General features: G+C 32.5%; 1 protein-coding gene across 1 annotated transcript; it reads right to left on the reverse strand.

Moving 5' to 3' along the window:
* Positions 1-201: 201 nt before the first annotated feature.
* On the reverse strand, positions 202-26,323 carry LOC148612251 (dolichyl-diphosphooligosaccharide--protein glycosyltransferase subunit STT3B-like). Its single transcript, XM_088593511.1, has 17 exons — positions 26,127-26,323; positions 16,827-16,935; positions 16,379-16,488; positions 14,801-14,889; positions 13,068-13,156; positions 12,687-12,752; positions 10,743-10,842; positions 9,535-9,633; positions 8,856-9,002; positions 8,319-8,522; positions 7,812-8,026; positions 6,869-7,056; positions 6,197-6,368; positions 5,660-5,833; positions 4,589-4,702; positions 2,583-2,786; positions 202-1,991 (listed from the first exon to the last, which is right to left on the reverse strand). The coding sequence occupies exons 1-17, from the start codon at positions 26,294-26,296 to the stop codon at positions 1,911-1,913; spliced, it is 2,331 nt and encodes a 776-aa protein (XP_088449637.1). The 5' UTR covers positions 26,297-26,323; the 3' UTR covers positions 202-1,910.
* Positions 26,324-27,858: the final 1,535 nt, after the last annotated feature.

Below are 27,858 nucleotides of genomic sequence, written 5' to 3' on the forward strand. Positions count from 1 at the left end.
TTCAAAACACTGGAAGATACATCTACATGTATAATGCAGAAGGAATGAAACAGACGAAAGCTGACTGAATGCCAACATATGGTACAAGAAATAATAAGCTCCCTATTAACCATAGACAGCAAAATTATTCTAAAAACAGTATCCATTTTTTTGTGATTTTTTCTAAACCTCATTGAATCACTTGTGATTGGACCAAAAAAAAAACAACAAATTTTATTTTACTCTAAAACCTAAGAATTCTTTTTACAGAACAAATGTGTTTCTTAGGATACATATGAGAGATAAATGCTTCAAAAGGATTTTTTATGCAGAAGACAAGAAAATTATAACAAGTAAATAAAATAAAAAAAACATCCAGTTCAGAGACATAGGAAAAACTAAAGATAATGCCCTTCAAAGTTGAATTCTTGGTTTTCAGGCCATTTTCATGAGAACTTATATGGGAAGGAGGCATTTTGTTTTCCCTTTTTATTGCCTCCCATCAAAGTGACAAGAGTGCCTTTTACATAAACACAAGTACCTTTAAAACAGATGAGGGTGGGCCTGAAAACCAAGTAATTAACTTTGTAAAGCCTAAATGCTAATCTTTTAGACTGTCAACTTCAGGTACATGTTCAATGTAGCAAAAAGAAAAGAAGTGAATAAGATATATCCTGGAAGCCAGGAAAAATACAATTTTGCGTAAATCATCATTCCCTTTGGAAGACAGCCAAATTGTCCTGTGTTCATTTAGTCAACAACTGATAAATAATTAATTTTGATAAATCAATGACATAAAAATAATTTATCCCCATTGATGCACCCTTTCACTGAAAAGAAAAAAAAAAGAATTTGTATTTGTTGCTGAAATATTCTACACCAAGTATCACAATAATAAGCTTATATCCTTTCTATTTCACAGTCTGAGCACTAAGTATCAATATATACATTTAATTGTGCAAGAATGTAAAATAGGAAAATAATGTTACCATAACAACCAATAAGAAATACATAGGAGGCAAGAACAGTCATTTTGAAGTGTTAAATGAGAGAGACATACAATGTACTAATGACAAAGTTTGTAATTTCATGTATGCAACAATTCAAAAACTTGAATACTCTTCTATTCTTAAGGTAAAATAATTAGCATATTTTAGTATATACATGTTATTTCCGTCACTGTCCTACATAACCAATGAAATAAACATTTAAAAAAGCACAATGCACCATTTTTTTTTAATAATATCAACAAATTTTAATTGCTAACATAATTACCAACTCTGAGTTTAATGACAAATAATGAATATCCATTTTTACACAGAAAACTTGTCTTTTCATGCACATGTATATTTGTCAAAAAATTATTTACCAAAAATAGCCAAATTTACATCAGTAACATTAAGTGAAATGAAACTTACAGAATATGAAACCAAACAAAACTTTTTTTAAAAAACAATACCACTATGACTAGGATACTAACAGGGGTAATAACAAATTTAGCAAGCTGATAAAATCTTGGCAGTAGTCAAAAGAAATATTTCTAAAGTCATGAACAGCCAATCAGATACATGTATTTCTATTACAAAACATATAACAAAACACAAACATCACAGAGCAAAAAACAAAAAAACACAGTAACTTAATTACAAGCTAAAATTGGCAATTATTGTTTCCAGCAATGCATTGAGCCCATTTTTACATATTGAAGCAACCAATCATTTCAAAACCTCAATACATGTGCAGGTTTTCCCTCATAATTTTGATTTTTTACTTAACCTTATCAACCATTTATAGTATAAAACATATCAACTCCTGAAGACATTGTAGTCTGGCATAAGCCAAAACATTCCCATATTACAAAGAGCTGGATGGCCATCGTAACTATGGAAACCATACTAAATAAATAACAGAATAATCATCTATGTTCCATTTCAATTCTTTGATTTGCTGGGTTTCTTGCCTTTCTTTATAACAGGTTTGTGCTTGATAGATCCTGCTTTCCTCTTGGAAGTCTGAAATTAATCATTTTTTTTCATTAAACATAATGATCCCGCCTTGACTACAAATATACTTATGATACATCTATTCTGTTGTGTTACATGAATACATAACATGTAATTTCTCTACATTGTATCATTGTGCATTGTCTTATTACATTATCTGATGGATATAAATGTTGATACCCCCCACCCTCACTAGATTGGATTATAATGAAATTTGGATTTTGAATTTGATAATAAAAATCTTCAACGAGTACTGTAAATGCATGGTTTTTTTTTGCAGATACTTTTTTTTAGCAATTAAATATGTAAATCTCATTTCAGAGAGTTATTTACATGTTTTTTTCTCTTCAATGCAAAATTAACAAAAATGACAACATTCAATTTGACTTAGAACACAATGTAAAACACACAAACATTCAATTTGACTTCATGTTTCAAGGCTTTTTGTCATCAACATATAATTCCTAGCCCACTATATCAGAAGTCTATGTTACACTAAAGCTGTACTGACACCTGATTAGTCATCTGACATTTTGTGTCACCATGTCTAATTAGAAGTATGCTTGAAACATGGCAATAACAACCTCAGCATAAATTTACCTTTTTGGTCTTCTTCCTTGGCTTAAACTTTGGCATAGTTTGTTTCTTGACAGTGTCCCTATTGGTTAGATCTTTAACACGGTAAATTCTGACCAGCCAGTGTTCTGTAGTGTAAGCCTCCTCTAAATGGGTCAGGTCAAAGTTCTTGTTTCCAATCTCTACACCCCTAGTCCTGTCGAAACCTGGAGGGCTACGGAAGTCCAGCTGTAAAATGTTAAAATATGGATAATGTGTAGCGTTTTAAAATGTCCAGTTCATTTAAAAACAAAACTTCTTTTTTAGATATTAATATTTAATATGTTAAATTTAGTACATGTATTATCGTATGTTAACAACTTCTTTCATGCCATTATTATACATTTTTTGTCACTGAAACTTTTCTTTTTCTGAGTTTATAAATACATGTTGAAGGAGTGTAAGTTTCATATCTACACAATTTTGTATCTGATTAGATACATGTACATGGTGTTATACCATATCAACAAGTATTAAAATTCTTATTAGTACATATGCATTTTGGGAAAGGGAAACAGATTTATCTTAATCTGCTTGTATAACTCTTCCAAGTCTGTGCAACATTGGTTTTGTTGATCTGTTTGAACTTTAAAATCAGCATAAAATTTTGGCATTTCACAATTTGTTCCTTCAGATCGAATTTTTCAAAATGCAATTTTAATTGCAAAATAATTCTTGGCGTAAGCTGATACAACCTAGGTATTAAATGGTATACAGTGGATTCTGCTTAATTGCATAGCCTATTTGCCAGTAAAAATTATGCAAATAACGGGGCTATTCTTATAACCGAAATTACGATTTTACCGGAAGTGTGAGTTCAGGTAAGACGACGATACTGTGATCAACCAGGGATATCACTGTTCAACATTTCTGATCTGGTATTTAATTGTTATAGACCTTCTCATTGTGTTGTTCTTTTATCAATAAATAATAATATATATTGTTTGTCTTGTTTATTGACCTTCTTTACGTTGTGTGTATTTATAAGTAAAACCACGTGTTTCTCATCTATAAATAGTGAAGTAATTTCCTGACCTTTTTATGAAAGAAAATCCCATATTTCATATTTCAGCCAGGATTCAGTGTAATATTCATCAATGTTTGCAGTTTCTGGGCTTTTGAAATGGTCTGTGCGTTTTTATTCCTCTGTTCAATCACCATTGTACACTGATAGTTGTGTATTATACGTGTCATTGACCTCGATATATTCCTATGAAGTTTGGATAGTATGGGGCACCTTAGGGTAGTTGAATTTCATTAGACATTGTACTGAATGAATGATGACTTTTAATTTTCGGTTGATATTTATGCCTAGTAACCCAAGCTCACTAAAAACTGTTCAGCTCATTAAAGAAAATTAAATTTACACTGATAATCATTTGTAGTCGGAAGAATTTAAATAGGGACAAAAAATACCCCAAGCCGCATCATAAGGTGATGTTTAGCATGTCGTCAGAAGTCATTGTTCACCTAGGTGCTTGTTTATTTTAATGTAATTAGAAATCATTTAAAATGTCTTTTATGTCCATTATGTTTTTAATCCATTATTAACACCTCCTGATTGATGATAATATAGTTTTTACAACAATAAATATGATTGACATATTTATGACCCGAAGGCTTAAAATAGAATTTGGGAAAACCTGTCTTTCCCTGGATGAGGCAAAATTCGCTATGCAATAAACCGAAATGCACCTGCAAGGCCTATGCAAATAAGCAATTTTTTCCCTAATAGAATAATAGGAAATGGTTTTGTGCAGAAAAAAATTGTGCTAATAACCGGAATATGCAATAAAGCGATATGCGATTAAGTGGAGTCGACTGTAGTACCTTATCCCAATCTCTAATTCTAATTCATGTTAAAAAACCTTCTGAAGTCAAACCATGTGAATCAAAAAAATTCTTCAGCTCAAGAAGTACAGTTTAGATGTGTTTCACTGTAATGCATACTATATAAATCACAAAAATAATAACTTTAAACATAATCTTACCTGGAGTTCTCCAAATCTGTAGTATGAAAGTTTGTACATCAAACAGTTCAATAAAGTCTTAGATCCTGCAGAATCTACTCTGAATTCTCCTTGTGGTGTGAAGTAATCACTTTCCTGCAAATTTATGTTAATTAAAAACAGGACTGACAGATACATCAAAAATATTATACCCTCCCCAACTTCACTGGACAATAAAGTGGTTTTGAGCTTGAACAGCAACCAATGCACAATTTTTGTTTATTAGTCTGTAATTTAGGAAAAGGAGAAAGTTTCTAGATGGTAAAGTGTAAATGAAATAAGTTATGTGTCAGTCCCTGTAAGAATCAGGCAGTGGGTCAAACATGGTATAAAAAATAAACATCATTTTGATACTGTAATTTAACTATTTGCATCATCAGAATCAAGAAAAACAGACAAGATTTTCCATACCATACTGGACCATTGAGTTACAATTTCATTGAAATGCACTGAAAATGAACATTTCAAGGGCAGATAACACTGTCAAAAAAACCTCATTTTCTAAGATTCTAGTGAAAAAATTGTGTGCAAAGCTAGTAATGCAGAGATTAAATAATGGTCTTTTCAAACAGAGAAAGTATCCTTGAGTGATATTACATTGTTAGATTGGTGGGGTTTTGACGTGCATGTTTCTGATTTTTTACACTTAAGAATAAAACCAATACGTATAGTGTAAAAGTTATCTAATGATATTAAAATTATATCTACTTTTTAACTTAGATTATCTCCCTTCAATCATCTTAATAAAATATAATTTCTTCTTGACTAATTTTAATATCACGCTTCATTAAAATCTTTTGAGCTCTTCAAGAGAACAAATGCTCTTAGCTTTAAATTTGTTGTGTTACCTCTCTTTGCAATAATTTGATTTCACCTTGTTACATGCACTTAAACAATAATATGTGAAGCCAAATCTATGTATAAAGTTTAAACATTTCAGAAAGAATGAATTATAAACAGATAGAAAGAAAAATTTATTTTTAGCTTGTGGTAGAAAAATGAAATTTAGGAGATTTTCATAAATTTTGTCCATATTTTTCTATAATAACTTACCCTGATGTCCTTGGGGTGTTCACCTTCAGCAATTCTGACCATCCACAGAAACTTATTGATATCATCACCAGAGTAACCGATAACACCACCAAATATAACCAGTACATAATCAACATCTAACATTCTCATAATGTCATACGCTGCTGTTTCATTCGATGACATGGCCTTTCCAACCTGCAAGTGATAAAATGGACCAGTTGAGTAAAGTGTACATGTGTTTGTAAAGAACTTTGCATTTGTCACATGTCTTTGTAAAATGCACTGGAACTTATTGACTCCACAAAGATCAGTGACTTTTTTAATCCATATATCAATTTATTACTTTCCGATGACACGCCTAACTTCATTTAACTGCAGCTCTTCAAAAAAATGTCCCTATTTACAATTCATAATAACATGTCTGAAATTAAAGATTTCATGCTTTCAATAACAACCTGTTTTACACAAGAGAAAAAAAGAGATATTTTCAGAACTTTGTGCTTCATAATATTCCGAAATGTCTAATTCTAAGGGTCAATACAACCATATAAACCCTACCAACGCAATATGACTGTTATTCCAAGTATTATTATCCACCAGTGTGGTCCTATTCCCCATGCCAGCTATCTGGTACCCATAATCCCACCATGACATCACTCGAGCCTTGTCTCCTGTGTTCTGCCGTAACCAATAGTAGGCTTCACGGAAGTCATCTAAAATTGTTCTGCTCCTATAAAAAAAAGCAAACTAAGATTGAAGTTGATAAAAATGTACTAATGGCAGAATAACTAGATATCTTAAGGAAGGACAGGGCCCCAATTTTTACACACTGTATAAGTACTTTAATTCATGGATACCAATTTTCGTGGATCACAGAAGAAACATAATTTCGTGGATTCTTGAATTCCTGGTTTAAAAGTTTGAATTCAGTATATACATCAATGGGAATCTACAATTCTTTAGTAACCAATTTTCATGGCTTGACCTACCCACAAGTAATACTACTTTCACAGTATATTTACTGCATTCAAATTGTATAGTCCTGGATTAATGGTCTGACATCTTTATACCTTATACATGTATTAAACTATTTATTTAATAAATAACGACCAATTTGAAGTAATAGAACTTAAATCTACGAAGGATTTTATTACCTTTATTACTGTCGTAACTAGTTTGTTAGAAAGATTTAAGAACACTCTTGATGAAAAGTGAGCCGAAAATACTTACCCATCATGATTATATGATGCTAAAACAATGCTGGGACTGGAATATGCACTGCTTGTCACCCATGTACAATGTACGGCAAACAGCATAAGCATCATTAGTAGGGCTATAACAATGATTGTCTTTATGTTCATTCCAACACTATCTTGATCCTTAGGCTTATCTTCCTTCACCTTTTTGGGCTTAGCAGGCTGTAATCACAAGTTATTGTAGAACTATAACATGTATAAAACATGCATTTCGTTTTTTATTATTAACAAATTCATTATTAATTCAATTAATTTTTTTATTCGTTTTTGAGTGTGTAAGAAAATTTTGCTGTTCACACATTTTCTGATCATATAAATCTTAGAACAGTTTCGGTATGTGCTTTCATTGGTGGCTATAAATTGGTAAAAATGAATAAGTAAACTTAATTAAATTTTCATATTTGCACATTTTTGCTTTCAACAGGACATTTGAATTTTGTTGGGTATTTGAATTGTGCAGTACGACTGATTAATGAAATTAATGGAGATTTATACTCTGCCATTAACAGTGAAACCTGTCCGAACTGAACCTCTTTTGGACTTTGTTGCAGTTTAGTTGACCAAAGTTCAAAGTGCATTTAAATCAATTAAAAGACTTTCAGAAACTTTGACAAGTTTTATGACTTTATAGGGTCGGTATTCTGATTTTTCAGGGTTTGGTTTAGACAGAGTCACTGTACCTGTACAATTTTTCCCATTTTAAAGCATCATTTAAAGAGGTAGACCCTAAGGTAAGGGCCACAAATCATTTGAACGTTTGTATTCAGCATTTTACATCAATTTCATGTAAGCATCAAAGAAACTTTGATTGATTTCATTCTGTTTTAAATGAAAGCTTGACATGCTTTGGTGAAATTGAATATGATCAAACATATCACTGATTTCAGGAGATATGTTTCTTACAAATGGCTACAAACCTGAGGTTTATCATACAGCCGATCATTCTTGTTGTCTTGTTTTTTCTCCTCCTCTTCTTCTTTAACACTAGACTTTGGTGTGTCATCTTTCAGGTAAATCTCAAATGTTTTGGAAAAGGCTATAGCAGCCAGAACACATACAACAGGTGTCAATGTCAACATCAAACGCACCATTACACCAGCAAAGTAACTTGCAAAGATTGCATAAAGTACCACTGAAAAAGAAGTAAGCCAAGGTGAATACAATGTTTTTTTTTTTTAAATAAAAAGTATCATTCAGAAAAAGTAAACAACATTTCATAATCACTTTTTTAGTGTATATTGTTTTTATGTAAAAAACCGCTATCACATTAGAAGACTGGTTAATAGAAAACAATATTGAACTTACAAGTTTTCGTAAAGAAACGAAAGTTTGCTGACAATAACAACAGGATAGTTTTGCGGTTATATAAAATTAATATAATATTAATGAAAGGCCTTGAAAACACACGAAGATCTTTCCCTTACCAAAGACTCTCTCATCATTGATTTCCTTAACACAGTACCACACACCAGCTGGAAATGCACACACTAAGATATGTAAATCAAAGAAGAATGATACCCAGGTTGTAGGTTGATGTTCAGATACACTAGCAATGATAGGGATGTGAATTTTGGCATAGCCTGTGTCCCATAGAGAGTAAAATCTTCCACTCCATGGATGGATATAACCTGCAATATCAATTAAATCACATCAATAAAAGGCATCAAAAGTGCTCAGCAATTGACTGTGGTTTAACATCCTATGGCTGATATTTCATGCATTTCATGATGTGAAGTACATGTATATCGGTAATTTGTATCCAATATTCACCCAAAATGCAACAAAAACATTTCACAAAGGTCAACGTTAAATGGGAGAATAATGTTTATTTTTTTAAGCAATATCTGATTCTTTGTTGTGTAAGATGACATATATCCAATATCCACACATTTCAGCTTTCCAAATATTCAAAACTAAAATTTCATTCAATGAAATAAAAATAAAATAAACAATTTACATACCTGCCCAGGTAAGCCCAACAACAGCACAGAAAATGATACCAGCAGAGCCAACTACAGCTACCAGGAAGAAGTATTTAAACTCTGCCTTCGTTAAAAATGATTGTGTATATTTCAGTGTAGAATAGGCTATCAACAGAGCAAATACACCTGGACAAAAAAGAATATGCAATGATATTTGTAATTCAATATGTTAAGGGGTAGATCGTAATTGAATTGGTTGATATATCAAAATTGCATTAACCTTTTTTCTAGCATACTTGATAAACTGGAACTACATGTACACACATGTTTAAATTACTATAAGTCATGTCAATACTTTTACGTAAATGTAATAGAAAATCTTCATGTTTCTAGTATCAATTTCTTTTATTTTGGACCTTTCAAAAGTAAAATTCTGAATAATGAAATGTTCAAAAACTTACTACTATAAGATTTTAACCTTAATATTTTACAATAAACCCCAAGAAAGGACTTAAATAATTACCTGTGTTTCTGTTAACCCAACCGACCCCCTTTGTCTAAAAAAATTATGACAAACACTATTTAAAGTCTGAATGTATCAATGAAACATTTTTAATAAAATTTATGTTATGCCTACCCTCTAAACGTATTATTAGAGCATAAAAGTTGAAACACATTTATTTTTTTTCTTTGACTAAATTGGGCAGTATCTAGTTACCTGCTGAAGCCATATGTTCACTAGTTTTTATTGGCTGGAATCCTACAAATGGGATCTGCATTGATAATATTAAACCTGTGATGAAGAATGATGTATATGCTGAAAAATAGAAAACAAAGCAGTGATTAGAAATAATACATTACTCTAATGCAATGTGATATTTAACACTAAATGAATATAAAATATGAAATTAAGAGAAAGTTGTTTGTTTGTTTGTTTGTTGGGGTTTAACGTCCGAGCAGCAATATTTCAGCTATATTTCAGCTATATTCAGACGATGAACATGAAATTGATGATAAAATGAACATGAAATGATGATGAAATGAAAAGGGGATGGGACACAAGGACAATGGGATCGACAAATTTTGATTGCCACTGGAAATAAGGAGAGGTGGGTAGGGTCGGGCAATTTAGCCTCCTGTGGCGGAGCCCTATGGTTCCTACTCCGGGAGAATACCACAGTAGGGTTCTTTAACGTTCGAGGAACGTGGCATCTTTCCCAACACGGTGAACCACTATGGTTTGCGGTCAGGTTTTCCATATTATAGCCTGACAACCCCAGCATGTAACACGCTAGGGGTACCCCATTCCACCACCTGGGGCACACATCCCAGTTGCTCTGTGGGCAGAGCGCCCTAGCCCCTGGCTAAGGTTCTGAGCACTATCTAGTTGCCTTTTACGACAAGCTTAGCGCTGCTGCAGGCCTATTCTTTTAACACCCGGACCTGCACGGGGTAAGAGAAAGTAGACCCCTGAACTGCAGTTAATCATTTCATTTCCTATCTGAACAGACTTGATATTACAAAGCCAACCAAAAAAAAAAAAAAAGAAAGTAAAAGTATAGTAAAACCCAGATTCAAAAAGTGTAATTCTGTTTTAAATCAGAAGAAAACTGTGTCTGTCTGAAGTTAACTCTTAAACAGCCATTATTTTAAATATTCATTGTAGAGACAATTCATTTACTGTAAATTCATCAATTTTACATATTCTGTCATATTCACTTTATCTGTGAAAATCACAAAAAATAGTACATCGTGAAATATGCTATGTTGAAAGTAGGTTTTTAAACATTCACAATAAAAAAAAACAATCATATTTAAGTATAATGTCAGATCCAAGTAGGTTTGAAACATTTCAATTTCCTTTGTATGAAATGATCCAAAGATTTTGAATGTCATTTTTCCACTCTAAAATAAGATCATACATACCTATGAAGGTTCTTCTAGAATATCTACCCATGAGAAGTAATACAAATACATGTAGTGGAATTAAATTTATAATGAATACATAACCTCCCCATGCTGAAACCTGCAACACAAGAAAAAACAACTCCTATAGTTTACACTACAAAAAACAAGAAGACAATATGGAGGATATTATCATGTCATAGTTTTCCTTTTCTCTTTGGTCTACCCCCAACTTGACTTTTTATGAGCAATTCGGCGGATGTTTCTAGAAAAGCAGAGGACGCTTACCCTACCGGTGCACCTGGTCCATGCTCCCAGTTTTTAGTGGAGTCCAAGTTGCTCATTTGCTTTTGTTACTTTGTATGTATGATTTTAATTACTTTATGTACTTTGTTGTGTATGTCTGTTTTCCATGTCTGGTCTTTGTCCCTGGATTACATTCTTTTGATTACCGCTGTAACCTTTGTTCCCTTGATTACTCTTTCCAACTGCTGCTGTTGTCAAGAACCTAACCCGCCTCCGAAAAAAAAATATAACTCCGATTATTTTATCAAAATCGAAGCATTCCCGACTTGCGAACCAACGTTTTGTTAAAATTTATCTCCTTTTATAGCAGGTATCTATTCGAAACACATAAGGTTTTCCATCCGATCTCGACGATACTTTAGAAAATCTCAAAAGTCAAACCTTGGTTCCCTTGATTACTCTTTGATTACCGCTGTAACCTTGGTTCCCTTAATTAATCTTTGATTACCGCTATAGCCTGGTTCCCTTGATTACTCTTTGATTACCACTGTAACCTTGGTTCCCATGATTACTCTTTGATTACCGCTATAACCTTGGTACCCTTGATTACTCTTTGATTACCACTGTAACCTTGGTTCCCTTGATTACTATGTCATATATATGTTTTACATTGTAAAGTGTTGTCTGTTGTGCAAAATTTGGGACAATTAAAATTATATTAAATTACATTTGACATGGTTTTGTTAAATACTTATACTCTGCGTCACATAAATAAGATACTGTTAAAATTTGAATAAAAATATTTTCTACAACTTTATTGACACCTACCGTCGTTTAAATTGTCTTAAATGACTTGCACATTTGTTTAGCCAAATGGCTTCTCCCTAAACACTGAATCGTTAAATTCCTGTGAGATTTTTATTCTTGGTCCAATATTTACATTGTCAAAAGTCGGCCATGTTTACAGTGATCGGGTTGCTAGGAGATGTTGTTTACGTTTAAATGGTTTGTCCAAAAACCGAAGAACCGAGAATGCATTTCGGCGTAAGTTCGGATATCTTGGATTTATTTTACGTGAACAATGTACAATACTGAGAAGTTGAACAAGCAGACGATTGTCACCGGAGTTCGACAGGAACTTACGAACTTTGTTCGTAAACAAATCGTCCCGTAGAAACCAACATGGCAGATATTAGTATGGGATTTTCCCGTACGGATTTGTTATGCACGATTTAAGCCAATAAGCGACTCGTTGGTACTAACACGTCATGCATATATGCGAACTATCTTTAGATTAAATAAAAGAGAGACAACTCTAGCGGTAAGTCCCGATGGTTTAAAAAGTAGAGCTTGAATTCGAAAATGTGCTGTATGTGACATTGAGTATAATAGTTTTAAGCTTTAAAGTAATAAATTCATAACAATCAAGTAGCTGACTAAATAAAAACACATGTATGTACTTTCAGCAAAATATTTTGTGGGGATATTTCATTTTTAGAAAAAGCAACACACAAATCTAATTCTTGATCATTTTAATTTGTTGACATGAACAGCCAACAGTTTATCTAAACAGTCCAACACATGAGAATAATATGACATGCAACATATGAATATCATATTAATTTAGCAACATATGATCATCATATTTGGCACGTTTTGCTGTTTACTTAAAATAGCTTACCACAATGTTAATACATTTGTATTTTAACTCTTACTTACCATGTAAAAATATGATAAAGCTGTTAAAACTGCCCAAAACACTGAACCTGTTTTTACAGCTTTTATCTGCAAGAGACAAAGAAAATCATGCATACATCAGTTCTTGTAAATGATTCGAAGTAAACAGAGTAAAGGGAATGATTCAAAAGTAACTAGTGAAAAATATCTCTACAGGTATTAAAATTTTAGGAACATTAGCTCACTGAAGGATACCCCTACCCACCTAAATAAAAATATAGTCAAATAAGTTAATGTTTTTTTCAATTTTTTTCAGTATCGTTCATGTCTGCAGAGAAGCTTTTTCACAATTAAAAGTGGGATGTGCACTAATGATTATGACGATAACCTTTTGAAGTGAAAAAGAAAGACAACAAAGCTTACCCATAAATAATAAGTAAACATTAAGGCAAATATAGCTATTCCTTCATTGTCGTAACTTCCAGCTACTGATCGACTGATATAGCCTGGCACTGTAAAATAAATCAAATCAACTTTCTGGGTTGGGAATACATAAAAGAGACATGACTTTGCTTACTGTAAAAAAAAGTAGGAAATTGGGGGTTAAATAGGAATAAAGGGGGAGGGTTTAGAAAAACACAGTTTTCTGTCTGTTCAGACAAAGATCTGTAACTTTTGATTCTGGAATTTCAGATAAAAAAAGTAGGAATTCTTATTTAAGTAGGAAGAAAATCATGTCTGTCATGGAAGTACATGAAACCAAATATTGCACCAGAAGACTCCGAGATATTAAGATATTACATAATGTGTGGATAAATAAGTCTGACAAACAGACAGATCGACAGTAATATGTACATGTATATCACAATATGTCCATCAAAAGAAGGATGTATAAAAACTTTCAAAAAAAATTAATGGTGCCTCATAGAAACATTTTCAACATAGGAATACTCTGACACAATTTTACCATTCAGAGCTGTCATATTTATATCATAATAAGACATTAGGAGTTTTTTTTTGTGCAGAAATGTGAAGTTTGATTTATCAAAACCACACAATTATGTTACCACAAAAATGTCAACAACATACCATACGAAATTAATGTGCAAAATTTAAATTACCTCCCTTGGCAACAGAATGTAAAATATTTATTCTTTGGTGTGGGGGGGTTATATCATTAATTCTATTAATGTCTACTGAACAATCTGACAGAATGTGCTGTAAATTCAGAAAGTTGGCATGTTAAAAACATGACATGTCATACATGCAGTTTTATAATAGAAATTATTACATAACCGCAGCAAAAATAAATAAAATTGCCATTTGCCCTTAACTGACAAAATCACAATTACATGCACAGTAATTTATGAATTCAGAGTGTAATAACTGCAGTAACGAGAATACTGTAGATTTTCTTTTTAAAAAATACTGAATTAATGGCATTTGATTTTGATAGTAACTTAATCAAAATTCTTGTCAGGTGAGCTTACCAGGGCACACCTAAAGTTAAAATAAAAAACAAAACAATAAATTCCATTCATTATTTTAACTATAGTTTATCAATTGTTAATCAAATTGTGCATTTTGTTTCAAAATATAGCTAAGTAGTATACCATAGAATGAAAAAAAACTTAAAAATATTGACTATTTCCTCAAAATTAAGGAGGTAGACCTGGAGTGCTGTGTAAGAGTTGTTTGTCTTACTTGTGTATGCTTGTATTCAGCATTTTACATCAATCTCATGTAAGCATCAAAGTAGCTTGGATTGATTTCATTCTGTTTCAAATGAAAGTTTGATAGGCTTTAGTGAAAATGAAGTTGATACAAACACATCACTGATTTCAAGAGATATGTCCCTTATCGTAGGTTTACTTCCTTAGAATCAATTCTATTTGTCCTCTTTGTTTCATTGGCTTTCTTAAAAAAAGTAGTTCCTTCCCCATTAGTTGTCAAAGAGAAAATCATTATTGCCCAATCTTGACACCCAATACCACAACATGGCATACCTGAGTAAATATCAAGTGGCTATTACTAGCAGCTGTAGAGAAACAGTTATGAAAAAGTGTGGCAAACAGATAGACAGACAAAGGTAGTACAGTTTAACCCCCTCACAGAGCACCTCTAGGTATAATTACTGACTATAAATGAATACTAACCAATAGCTATAAAACAGGCAGCAAACAGACCTGCACCTTGATTCCATACCTCTTTGGTAAAAAAGTAAGTGGCTAATGCTGTTAAACCACTGAAATGTCAAATGGTAAACATTCAAAGAATACTATACTCGGCGTCACATAAATAACATACTGTTAAAATTTGAATAAAAATATTTTCTACGACTTTATTGACACCTACCGTCGTTTAAATTATCTTAAATGACTTGCTCATTCGTTTAGCCAAACGGCTTCTCCCTAAATAAGTCGCTTATTAGCTTAAATCATGCTTAACAAATCCTTACGGGAAAATCCCATACTAATATCCGCCATGTTGGTTTTTACGGGACGATTTGTTTACAAACAAAGTTCGTAAGTTCCTGTCGAACTCCAGTGACAATCGTCTGCTTGATCAACTTCTCGGTATTGTACGTTGTTGGCGTAAAATAAATCCGAGATATCCGAAATAACGCCGAAATGCATTCTGGGTTCTTCGGTTTTTGGACAAACCATTTAAACGTAAACAACATCTCCTAGCAACCCGATCACTGTAAACATGGCCGACTTTTTACAATGTAAATATTGGCACCGAGAATTAAAATCTGACCGGAATTTAACGATTCAATGTTTAGGGAGAAGCCGTTTGGCTAAACGAATGAGTAAGTCATTTAAGACAATTTAAACGACGGTAGGTGTCAAAAAAGTCGCAGAAAATATTTTTATTCAAATTTTAACAGTATGTTATTTATGTGACGCCGAGTATAAATGTCAGTGACTTTTTAATAAATGTCAAGATTGAAAATAGCAAAGTTAAGGCTGCAATTAAAATTGCTGTTGATGAAGTTTCCTCTTATGAGCTTATAAAAAATTACATTTCCTGTGAGTAAACTTAATGATTAATCTGTTTTATATCAGTAACTAATTTTGTATCAGATTTCTTACATGAATAAAGTTCATTAAACTTTAAGAAGCTCATCTGAAGAGAAATTTTGCCATCAAACCATGACATTGTTTCTCTATTATTATCTCTCCTCTCTTACTGTATCATGTTGTCATGGTTACCTCATAGACTTTGATACAATAGAAACAGTAATGGTCCTCAACAAGGATTTTAATACATACATTTTTTTCCAAAGTTGTAAGTTTTCATGCTTTATTTCCAAATTGAAAGGGCTCCAGACCCTTTCCCCAATAACAGTAGGAAATTAGAAAAACCGTGAACAATACTCACTGACTTGATACCCCCATTCCCCCATTTAATACCATGTACCTTTTGACCTCCATATTATTTTCGGATCAAAATCTAAAATAGGAAGTAAATTGGGAACATGTAATAAAGATTCTGTGAAAGTTCAATTCCATTCAATGGTGTAGAAGAAGTGACGGATAAGAGATGGATCCCCCTTTGTTCTCATATTCAGAAATGACAAAGTCCATGTTTTGATATGTTTAGACCCCCAAACTGATTTGGATCAAAATCTAAATAGGTGCACAATGGAATCATGGATTCTGCAAAAGTTTCATTAATTTCCATTCTGTGGTGTAGGAGGAGGTATAATCATGTCCATTTAGTACACATACCTAAATACTGGAGCTAAGAATACACAAATATCTCGTATGTGTACTGGTATATTGAGGAGATTGAGAATCCAGTGTATAGTACCTGATGTCACCATGAGACCAGGGTACACCTGAAAAAAAAAAAGACAGTCCAATAGAATTCTCAGGACAATCAAAATTAATATCTTGGTTCTCGGACTCTCCATCATCCCAATGTGAGGTTTCTCATTACTTATCAATTTAAACCATTGATCAATAAAATGAAAACTAAAAAGCAACTGCCTCTGACATGGATAAAAACACTTGTTTTTAATCTGCAAAAAAATGATACTTGCAAATATGCTCACTTCAAAGAATCTGTGAAAATTAAGGTAGCAACCACAAACATTAATATGATTACAGTATCCATTTTGACTTAGGCCAATATAAACTGAATGTACCCCAAGAAAAACTTTTCCCATTTACTTACTGTGCCTCCCACAATTCTTCCAAGTGGGTACCATGCTCTATCATCAAACCAATTCAGAAAATTATAAAATCCATTCTCTACCATGTAATGTGTAGATCTGTAGTTGAACCTGAAATGAAAAGACAGTTAATGTATTCGAGCTGATGTGCTTCAACAAGGTCAACAAAGCAGAAATTGGTAAAATCTGAAGTAAATATACATTGTAAAGTAAAAAAAATAGAAAGCAAGAAAAAATCAGGTCTGATTCAAGGTGTTTTATAAATTTGTTTTGCACACACATTTTTTTATTGTTTGAACTGATTTATTAAATACTGGTATATGGATATGGTGAATATATCAAAGAGACAACAACCCCACTGCAAAGAAAAATGTCAGCTTCAAGCCACCCATAGGTCTTCAATGAACAACAAGGAAACCTTCATAGACACGTAGTTTGACAAGTCCTATATCCTGCATATTCATGTTACTTTTATCCTTTTATATCTATGATTCCTACACATTTTTTTGGAAATTGATTGAACAATTCTGCGCTACTGTGGGTAGTAGCTATGGTGAAGATCTTTATATATAAACAAAAGGTTTGACTAGGGCAGTGTTTAGAAAGGTGTTTTATCCTTTGATGTTAATCTATAAATAAATACTTTCAGTAACTAATCAAACACTTATACACTACTGCCAAAAAAATCATGGTGAAAAATGACACATCCATTATCATAAAAAAAATCTACAAAAAAATGCATGTAGTAGGTCTAAACTAGAACAATAAATGTCTGGACCTGCATCACCATCATATACAGATATACATAAGTGCCGTCAATATGTGTATAGACAAATTAAAAAACTACATTGTGGGCTACGAATGTCAATGTGTAATAAATATAGCATATACTGCTGAAATAATGGCTAATTTAGCATGCCAAAAATACAGGAAAATAATTTCAAAACTTCTCTGTAATAAGAGATCCACACCTTCAATATCATACATACATACTGCATAATTACTGTGCAAAATTTGAATAAAATTGCTTTCATACTTTTTTGAGCTGAAGATTACAAGTTGGTACCTTTCTGAACATAAAGTGACAAATGGCTTATTTCAACATGCTAAAAATGTAGGAAAAAATTTATCAAACCTATAAATGATAGGAGATGCACATTTTCAATATGTACCGGTATATAATCACCATGCAAAGTGTGAATAATATTGCTTACACACTTTTCGAGTTACAGATTACACGAAGTAGTATTGTATTCCAAATAAATTTGTGAAGGCATGGTTATTTAAGTATTTTGAGGGCACTCAACCATCACAGAAGATTAAATTGGGGGACCACCTAGACATGAGGGCAAACTGCAATAAAACATCCTTCACCCTAGTATGGTATTGTAAAAGTATCATAGATGGGTTCCAACACGACAGGAGTACATGTTAACATGCAAATATATTAAGATAATCAAAATAATCCTTTAACTTTAAAGTTGAGTTTAGCCATTTGGGGCATATCCTAAAATTTGTGATGAGGGCAGTGTGGTGCTAGAATGTGAAGGCTTGGTGCAGCGCCATGTTAAATTGGTATAGGGAAACCTCTAAAGAAGGTATCCCTAAGCCTGACAGATGGTTTGGATAGATGAATGGACAGACAGACATCTAACGTCAAGCAGCTACATATACTTGACCAGCTTTCATCGTTGGTGATACAGGTTAAAATAATATGATTATTCAAACTTCTCAAATCAATAAACTGCTTTGTGTTAAATGTCAAGATTTAAGTGCAAATAAGTATTAATTTTTGTATCTAAAAATAACCCCGAATGTTTGTAATACAACTGTATGTATGCAGAATTTACATTTCCATCAATCAGTAATTGATTTCCACAGTGTATGTCCTACAAGAAAGGGAATATTGCAAAACTTACATAAAGTAACATACATGTATTTATGAAACTTAGCAATGTATCACTAACCAGCAACAAAAATTGATATTTAAATATCACAACATATGCAAAACAAAAATAAATTCATTAAACATGAATTTTACCCTACTACCATGTATTTAGTCATAACCATCAAAACTGAGTAAAATATTATGAAAATATTAGAGATATTGAATAATTTTTAGGATAAACAAACATTTTGAATCATGAAATGTTATAAAATTGATCATTTTTTTTCACTGTGAACAAATTTATATTTGACAGAACAGCTGACACTCTCTACAATGTTGAAATATCAAGTCAGAAGTTAAAACTAAAGTCCTTTCCCATAGGGGTTCAATTATTCTTTCAGGAATGAATGGTCCTGGACTTCCTGTATCTTTCATGAAAGTTCCACTAGTAGAAAGAAAAGGCACCTCAAAAAGAGTTAATGTGAAGTATCATGGTAGGTACAGGACCTATATGAGTTTTCAACTGTCCTACTTCCAGATCTGTTTATACTACTTGATGACAATCCATATTTTTCACAGTATTCTATAGAAATGATCCATAAAATCCTAAACTGTCTGAAATTTTATCAAAGGTACTTTGGAGATATTCACAATCAGTAGAGCTTAATTTGCAGTCAAAATCCATAGAAAATACAGAAAATCTGTACAAGTAAACACCTCTGTACTTCTGAAGTTCAGGGTCCTTGGCATTGTACCAGTGCCAATTAAAACCAAATGCAACTTCAAAGAATGAACCACAAACAAACTTGTCCTGGTTGTAAATTGATATCAATTAGCAGATATTTCACACCTTCCAAGACAAGGACATAGGATCAATCCAGTAGACCCTGCTACAGTTGTTGGACAAGCCTAAATGAAGTATCATTGGATCCAACAAAAACAATGGTATGAAAAAAAAAAATTTTCAAAATGGACCATTCTCAGCATGTTTAATGTGTCTTTTTAGACATTCTAAATAAAATTCCATAACTTTTATGGGACATTTCAGCTTCAATGTACCTACATATATGACCTACCCTGTGTCTTTCCCAAACACTGCAAATTATAAAATTTTAAGAAACATGACACTATTTCCACTTTTTAATCCATTACTTTGACTCAAGCAGCATTTTTAAGCTTTTGAGGCTTTTGGACATAAAAATTTCATTTCACCTAAATATAACTTAAAATTTGTTACATACAACATTGATGTACATGTTATTTGTAACAAATTAATGTAATTTATAAAAAGAAAACATTATTTTGAAATCATGTTAATATCAACATCACCACTGTCCATAAATAATACTTGTATCTGTGTTTTAACCAAGAATTTTTATAACTGACTATAAAAATCCTTGTTTTAACACATGTTACAATGTAGTAAATGCACATTAATGAAAGAGGAATGAAACCGGAAAAAAATGACACGCATCAGAAATAAAAAAATTAACTTAATTAGGAGAAATAATATTAAAGATGCAAATTCATTACAAATATTGGCTATTAAACAAAACCAATACAAAAACACAAAGTACAATCTGTCCAAACCAAAAAGACAGGTGTACAGTTTACCCACGTTCAAAATACCAGTACATTTAAACTAATACAAAAGGACGTGGCAAATTGTCTGGATTACACAGGTTTTGGTTAAGTCAAGAATCGGTTCATACATGTGTCAGTGTCTTGAAAAAATCTCTGAAGCATCATGTGCATGTACAAATGCCACATTCTAATTACCACGAAAAAAAATCATATTAATGATGATGGTCTTAAAATCACTTCAACTGGCTTGTTTTATCAATATCCTGAGGGTCTACATATACATTTTGTATATGTATGACCTTGCAATATACTTCCTCCTATTAACCAAAGCATGGATATGTTTGGCAATTAGCTAAGTTCTAACAATAAACTTCTAAATAGCTGATAATTTCATGTAAACTTTAGCTTGTTGTATTACAGGTTCAACATGTACCATGTACAATTCAGGGGTAAAACTTGGGAATTTTTCAAATTATATGTACTTATAGTAGCAGATAACATTTCTGTTGAAAATGTGCAAATGTTCAACTAAATTTTATCCAAAGGTTTGGTAGCCTATCTCAAAAATCTAGTAGCCATGTGCAACTGGGCTACCGCCAATTTTATCCCTGTGTTTCATACAGCCTAATATCAAGGAACTTTAAAAGGTGTCTAGATTTGAAAAGTTTTTGGATTATTCACGGTTTGGTTTGGACAAATTTCACTGTATATAGACAGCACTATCAGGAATATATACAATAACGAGTAAGGCTTACAACAGTTTCTTTAAACATACATGTACATGTACATGTACATGTAGATCATTGTCTAAACAGATCAGACCCATTAAACATAGACCTTTTATCATATTTTCTTGATAGAATAAAATGATCACAAAGGAAACTAAATGGTCAAGAAATCCAAAACATGGTTAAATTAAAGATCTGATATACTATAAGCACAAAAAGTTACTGCAAGATGGCAGGAAGTGGGTATCCATCACATATATTTTCTCTAAATTTATTACTAATGAGTAGGCACATGACTGTCTTCGTCATCTACAAATTGTAATGATATCACAATGGAACATATGAAATGTGGGTCTAAGACTAACATGTATGTTTCAGATTTTTTCATGATTACAGTTATTTGAAAGTTATTGCATTTCTTGAACATTGGATACATTTGGGGCTAATAGCCACTAGTCTAAGCTTAAATTGATTAAAAAATGGTTTTGGCAAGGGCAAATATGGTGAAATTTTGTGTGGTTATTTAAAGATAAACAATAAAATTTACGGTTCAGGCTTGCAGCTGAAAAAAGAGTTTTAGATATAGTCTAGCTGACAGCAGCTGCAACATAAAATTGGCTTAACTTTGCAGGACCAAATTCATTTTTAACATGTCATAGCCTCCAGTTCTAAGGACCTTAAGAATCACAGACTAATATCTGGAATGTGGGTGAATAGACATACAAGTCAACCAACGACATCTCTAACATTGCAAAATTGTGAAAAATTTAATACTGTATCCATAAAATTATAATCAAATAATGATTGGCTGCCTTAAAAATAGTTACTAAAACAAAGGTACAAGGGACAGATCAAATTCTCTCACTCGTCAATGGATGGCCTTGATTAACCTTTTGCCTATCAATGAATATTTACTTGACATAAATCATTCCCTTACAGTTTGACATTCCATGTAATTTAAATCAAATGTACATGTTATGCCATTTGCTGCTTATATGGTCTCTTTCTCAACAAATTTGCTAAGATTAACAAATGAGACAGCAGCATACATCCAGGCCAGAGGTACAAATTTACTTTTAAGAGTGATGGGGCCTGGATTTTTTTTGTATCCTTAAATGAACGACCTCAATAAGAGTGAATAAAAAGAATTGATGGGCCCAGGACCTTCAAGAATGTAGGAAAAGGGAATTTCAATGGTCCTTAATCAGAAACTGAGGTTTCCTGACCTCTGGACCAGCCCTAATTTGAAACACTGGACTTGCAGTGACGCATAGCAATTACATGTAAGACCATACACATATATGTCTGTCTTCAGTTACATTCTGAACAAAACTTTGCTCACTTGGTGATACCCAGGCTTTCCTCCCTAGAAACCATGTAGGATACCCATATATGATTTAAGCATTAAGATTGGAGAACAAAATATGAGGTACACAACTGCATCATGTAATAAAGAATCTGTGAAAGTTTCATCAGTCAGAGAAGTATGCAGATTAGAAAAGGGTCTCTCCTTGATCTACAAATGACAAAGTTTTGCATTAAGAAATCCCAAAAATCATTCAGATGGGGAAACTAAAAAAAAGGTGCACAATTACAGTAAGTTCATTTTGTACATTGTAATAAAGAATCTGTGTAAGTTTCATCAAGTTATATTCTGCAGTTTCAGAGGAGGGTTCCTCCTTGATCGACAAATGACATATTTATCATCAGGAAACCCAAACAGTCATTCAGATGAGAAAAAAAAGAAGGAAGAGGTGCACTAAAGCATCATGTAATAAAGAATCTGTGGAAGTTTCATCAAATTCTAGTAAGCAATTTCAAAGGAGTAGCGGATTACAACAGGGGACAGACAGACACCATGATCATTATATACATGTACATCCACTTTTCAAGAAGAGTATAAAAAGGCTGATGTGTAGAGATTCTATTTTTTTATATTTTTTTCAGCACAGGTTTCACCCTTACTGCAACCGCATCATTAGTCTTGGGAGGAAAATTTCATGGTCCTTTTCCAGTGGTACTGGTCCTATACAGCCATGTTTATTACACCTCTTTCAGTAACCACAGTAGTACATGTAGTGTTAAATCTGGGATTAGAAAAGGGCATGGTAATTTTTTTTCCAAAGGGCCCTTTTTGTCACGATGTTTGATTTTTATGGCACATTGATTTATTTAAAAATTGTTATACAATTTTAAAAAATCAAAGACACATCAGAATTAAAACCTTTTTATTTGAACTAAAACTTAATTTGAGAAAGTCACATACCTGCCAACTTTTGAAAAAAGCCATGGGGGTGTTTATGTGGGACAACATGTGAATCGACATTTTTGGGACATGTTTTGCAAACTGTATGGGTTTTACTGTAGAAATGTACCAATGAGACAATCACTATAGCACGAAAGGGCCTTTTACAGTTGAACAAATTGTGCATGCAATATAGTCTATATTATATTAAAGTTTGTTTTCGTGTTTGATTCCTCCAAACCCATTTAAAATTCCTGTTTTTTTTTCAAATTCCCAAAAAATAAATGAGAAAACTTCTATTTACATTCAAATTCAATTCTACTATTTGAAAATTCATACACTGAACCCAAGTTTCCTTCATGCCATTTATGTCAGTTGAAGGTGAGTTAGTATTCACATTGTGAACTTCCAAGTTTAAAATTTTAAAATTTGTTAACATGTGGTTCTACAAACTGAAGACCTGTTAAAATGACAGTATTGTCAAATTAATTGTGGAGTAGAATTTAATCTTTAGAAAATATTGGATGTTCATAAAAAAATGGTAGATCCAAACGGGATTCATTTTCTAATTGTCAAACCCTGATCAGCTGATAGCTCCTAGGAGATTATTTACCTGTCATAAAACGTACACTTACCTGTTTAGAAAGCAATTAACACCTGTTGTCAGATAAATGACTATTAATTAAATAAATGAGATTGAAACATGAATTAGGGGTTTGATTTCATAATTTTTAGGTGGTTTTGTGTCAAATTTGACCTGAAAATCGTTTAAGATACACAAAAATGGCAGCGAAGTTTCATGGTTTTGAGAGGGCTAAAATTCTAACAAGAGCACATTTTCTCGACCGAAAAGGGCACTTGGTGCGTTGGAAAAGGGGCATGGCATCTGGAATAAAGGGCATGGTGCCGCACCATGCTGCTTTGCTTTAGATTTAACTCTAACATGTACATGTATCCATATGACAACAATTATTACAATGTATATTTCAACACGACAATGCCAATCCATATGGCATGCACTATGCTTTTTCTATACCACTGTATAGCAGATGTACTTTGGTGAAAGGATAGACACCTCGTAAACTCAAAGGCTGGAATTACTTAGCAGAAATGTACTTTTGTTTTCAATCGGAAATTACATAGTTCTTTTATTTCAGTTTGCAGATTGAATGACTTTAGGTTGGGGCTAAAAAGAGGGTCGGCTGGATTACTGTAAACAGACTTGTGTATATTTTTCATGGCCTAAAGAAGTATTTGGGACTTTTTTTTAAATTGTTCAAAAAATTGTGTTTGTGGTTGATATTGTGCATCTAAATTAGTGTGTATCTCTTCATTTCAATCTATATGACACTTAACAGGCCTAATGCAAAGTGTTCGCAGCATCAACTTTTATTAGCAATACATGTTAACTTCTGCAGAGTTTATCCTGTTAGAGTCATATTAGGTACAGATTACAATTCACCAACCCAGTTGCTAAATATATCAATGTACATGTAGATTGTTGGAAATTCATGTAGGTAACAATTATCCTTTAGTGTGTGGACTTAATTGATAAACAATAGAAAATTCAATAACTGGAGCCCATCGGAAAATGCAATTTCCTTATTTTTTAAATATTAATCCCTCAAAAATAAAAATCAATATTGTATTACCAACTAGGTCTAATACAAATTGTTGTAAATGTAATTGAGAACCAAACCAGTGTAGCCCTAGAAATTTATTTTCTAGCTTCAATGATTAAATACAAATTGATTCATAGCTTGTCCAAGATAGGGTTGGCAGTAACAGTCAACAGTATTATTATATCAAAATGTTAACAAAAATGACTCCTATCACAGCATGTATATACCAAATATCAAGTATAATGTATAAAAAATGTGTACGACCTTCGCAGAGATGAATCCAGGATATCAGGATAAGAAGAGAAGAGTGAAGCTAGGCACAAAAACACTTTGTTAAAATCAAGTCTTCATGCTAAAAATATTTTTTTCTTATTTAGGGCAAGGGACTTACTCTGCATCTATCTACATGAATCCATGACTAATTCAAAATTTCTTACGTGATGTTATAGGGAATTTGAGACTTTAGTCAGGGAAAAAAGGAGTCGACTATTGTAAAAAAATGCCAGACAATTTTGCCAAAAGACATTTTAGACTGTGATAATTATCATGGCAACTTGAAATATATTGGAAAGTAATTAACTTAACAGGGCTGACAAAATGAAGGATGGTATGATTTTATATTACATGTACAAATGTACATCAGGGTCATTACATGTTCACCTGTCTCATATAATTTAAGATGAGTAAAATTACCATTTTAAATGATGATATGGGAGAAGACTTCAAAATACAAGGAAGATAGCTCCAGTAAATTTTGAATTCAGTTTCAGGGATCTACATTAATGTCAGAATTTGGGACGCTTTATGTTGAAACATATCAAGCATCCATACGCTTCTATACATGTATTTCTTAAACATTTTATTAAAGAAAGAAAATGATATGTATTGACTCTACTGGCCATTGCAAATAATACATTTTAGGATTCAGTGTCTGGACTTGTTTTCAGGTTTATTAGAAACTGCAATTAGGTTTAGTTACACTGAACCTCAAAAGGGATTAACCAAGAACAGTATTCGACAGAAATGCATCAATTATGCACTACGTCTGTTACAGTCGCAGAAATCCTATTTGCTGTCAGCGAGATAGAAGTTCATGCAAATAAGCAAGCAAATCATTATTGATAAGGAACACGTATAATCGGGGCATATACAAACGCTTAATTGAGAACAGTAAATGTTGACATACTGAAAAAGAACATAACAGGAACACGAAAACCGCAGAATATCAACCTTACCATGGATCGAATTCGTGAATGATGCTTTCAAAACGAATGACAGCAAATAATCTTGAGCTGAAACCAACTAGCCAGGCTAAACTTAAAATAACAAAGGTCAATAAGCTCTGCAAGCCACTAGGATTCCACATTGATAAACGAATGTCTGTTTTCACACCGGCATCCGCCATATTGAATTATTCTGGTTTCCGCCACGTTATTTTCGGTCATCCAATCAAATCGTGGCAAGTGCCCGTTCTACTGTGATAACAATGCGAGTCGACTAAAACAATATGAACACAGTTAAATTGCTTACATAAGTGGGTCAGATTCACTAAATTTTTTGAAAACATTTTATCAGTTGTTCGAAGATCTTTCTCTTTTAGAGTTGACTGCATATTATGAAAATTATTTAAAAAGATCATTATAGTGGTTTACAGCAAAAGCAAGGAAATCATTGAAGGACTGTTAATGACACACATTAATAGCGGTAACAAAATCAGGAGCAACCATTATATACAACTTAAATTATACAACAAAAATTAAATTACAAAGTTACTGTTTTGTGTTTGGACTTTATATCAACATTGAATGTCGCAACTGTATCAAACTGGAGGAAATATTGGAAATAAACAAAATATAGATTATCACAATATTTTTAGCAAGATATTGGCTTTTAGTGTCATAATTTCAAAATTAATGAAAAATATCATATTATAGGGCGAATCATCTTTCAGTTTGGAAACTGCTTTTTTCTTACGAAGAGTTGTACTTTTAAAAGTACTAAAGAAATTTTAAAGATATTGGAGGAGTCATAATAAAAATTTACTTGAAAATGTGATTAGTGTAAGCCTCGAGTAAGCTAGGGGACTCGAGCTGATATACGTGTATCGTGATGATTCAGCGTGCATTTAAGACTTTTTTTAAAGTTGCAATAGCAAATGGTGTTCGTTTTGTACCATTAAATAATTAATTAAGAAACCGATCACCATTAATTTTCATGAAATGACTCATATCGGGTAAGCATTGTGACCTGAGTGTGCATGGCCAATGCTTGCTTAGGCCGAATCAGAAAAGATATTAGTGTTACCAATTACCCTACCCACCATATTTTTCAGTTAACAGTAAAACAAATTAGTTTACAGTGAAGTTTATTTGTTTGTTGTGTGTGTGTTTTTGTTTTTGTTTTTGTTTTTGTTTTTGTTTTTTGTTTTTTTTTGGGGGGGGGTTCAATTACCGATATAGAAATATAAAAGTCCCATAGACTCAATGTAAAAATAAACAGTAAAATAAAAAAAATCCCTACCCACCTACCCTATTTGTAAAAAAGGTGTAATACATGAATTTAATTTGGCCTAACATCAAAATAAGAATTACACTGCTGTTACACTGATCTTCGGATTCCTGCTTGCCTATGGAAAAAAGGCTGAGCATTACTTTCTGTTTTGTAAATAGTATGACATTTCATCATTTCTTATTGTGATATACGTTTAAACATAGCCAGATTGATTTGGTTGTTACGAGTGGATCTGTGATGATTTGGATATACAGAACATTTACTTTTTTTAAATCGGATTCATCACAGGTACGATTTATAGAAGGCGGTTCCATGCTATCAGTCGGTTGTTTTTTTCCTCCATATTTTCCACAAACAGCATTTTTTTCAAACATTTTTGGGGTTTCTATCCATGGACCCCTCACATGGATCCGCCACAGCACCGTTTATCTTAATTTCAGACTGTTTGAAAAAACG

The sequence above is a fragment of the Perna viridis genome, chromosome 7 (genome assembly GCF_037379345.1).
Source record: "Perna viridis isolate PV_CMFRI_1.1 ecotype Kerala chromosome 7, ASM3737934v1, whole genome shotgun sequence".
Lineage (NCBI taxonomy): Eukaryota > Metazoa > Mollusca > Bivalvia > Mytilida > Mytilidae > Perna > Perna viridis.

Excerpts from the sequence above, each read along its gene's own strand:
- LOC148612251 (XM_088593511.1), bottom strand. The coding sequence starts at position 26,296 with ATGGCGGATGCCGGTGTGAAAACAGACATTCGTTTATCAATGTGGAAT. Across the intron at positions 9,634-10,742 it reads TTCTAGAAGAACCTTCATAG|CATATACATCATTCTTCATC; the intron begins GTATGTATGATC and ends TCTATTTTTCAG. Across the intron at positions 1,992-2,582 it reads CAAGGAAGAAGACCAAAAAG|ACTTCCAAGAGGAAAGCAGG; the intron begins GTAAATTTATGC and ends GATTAATTTCAG.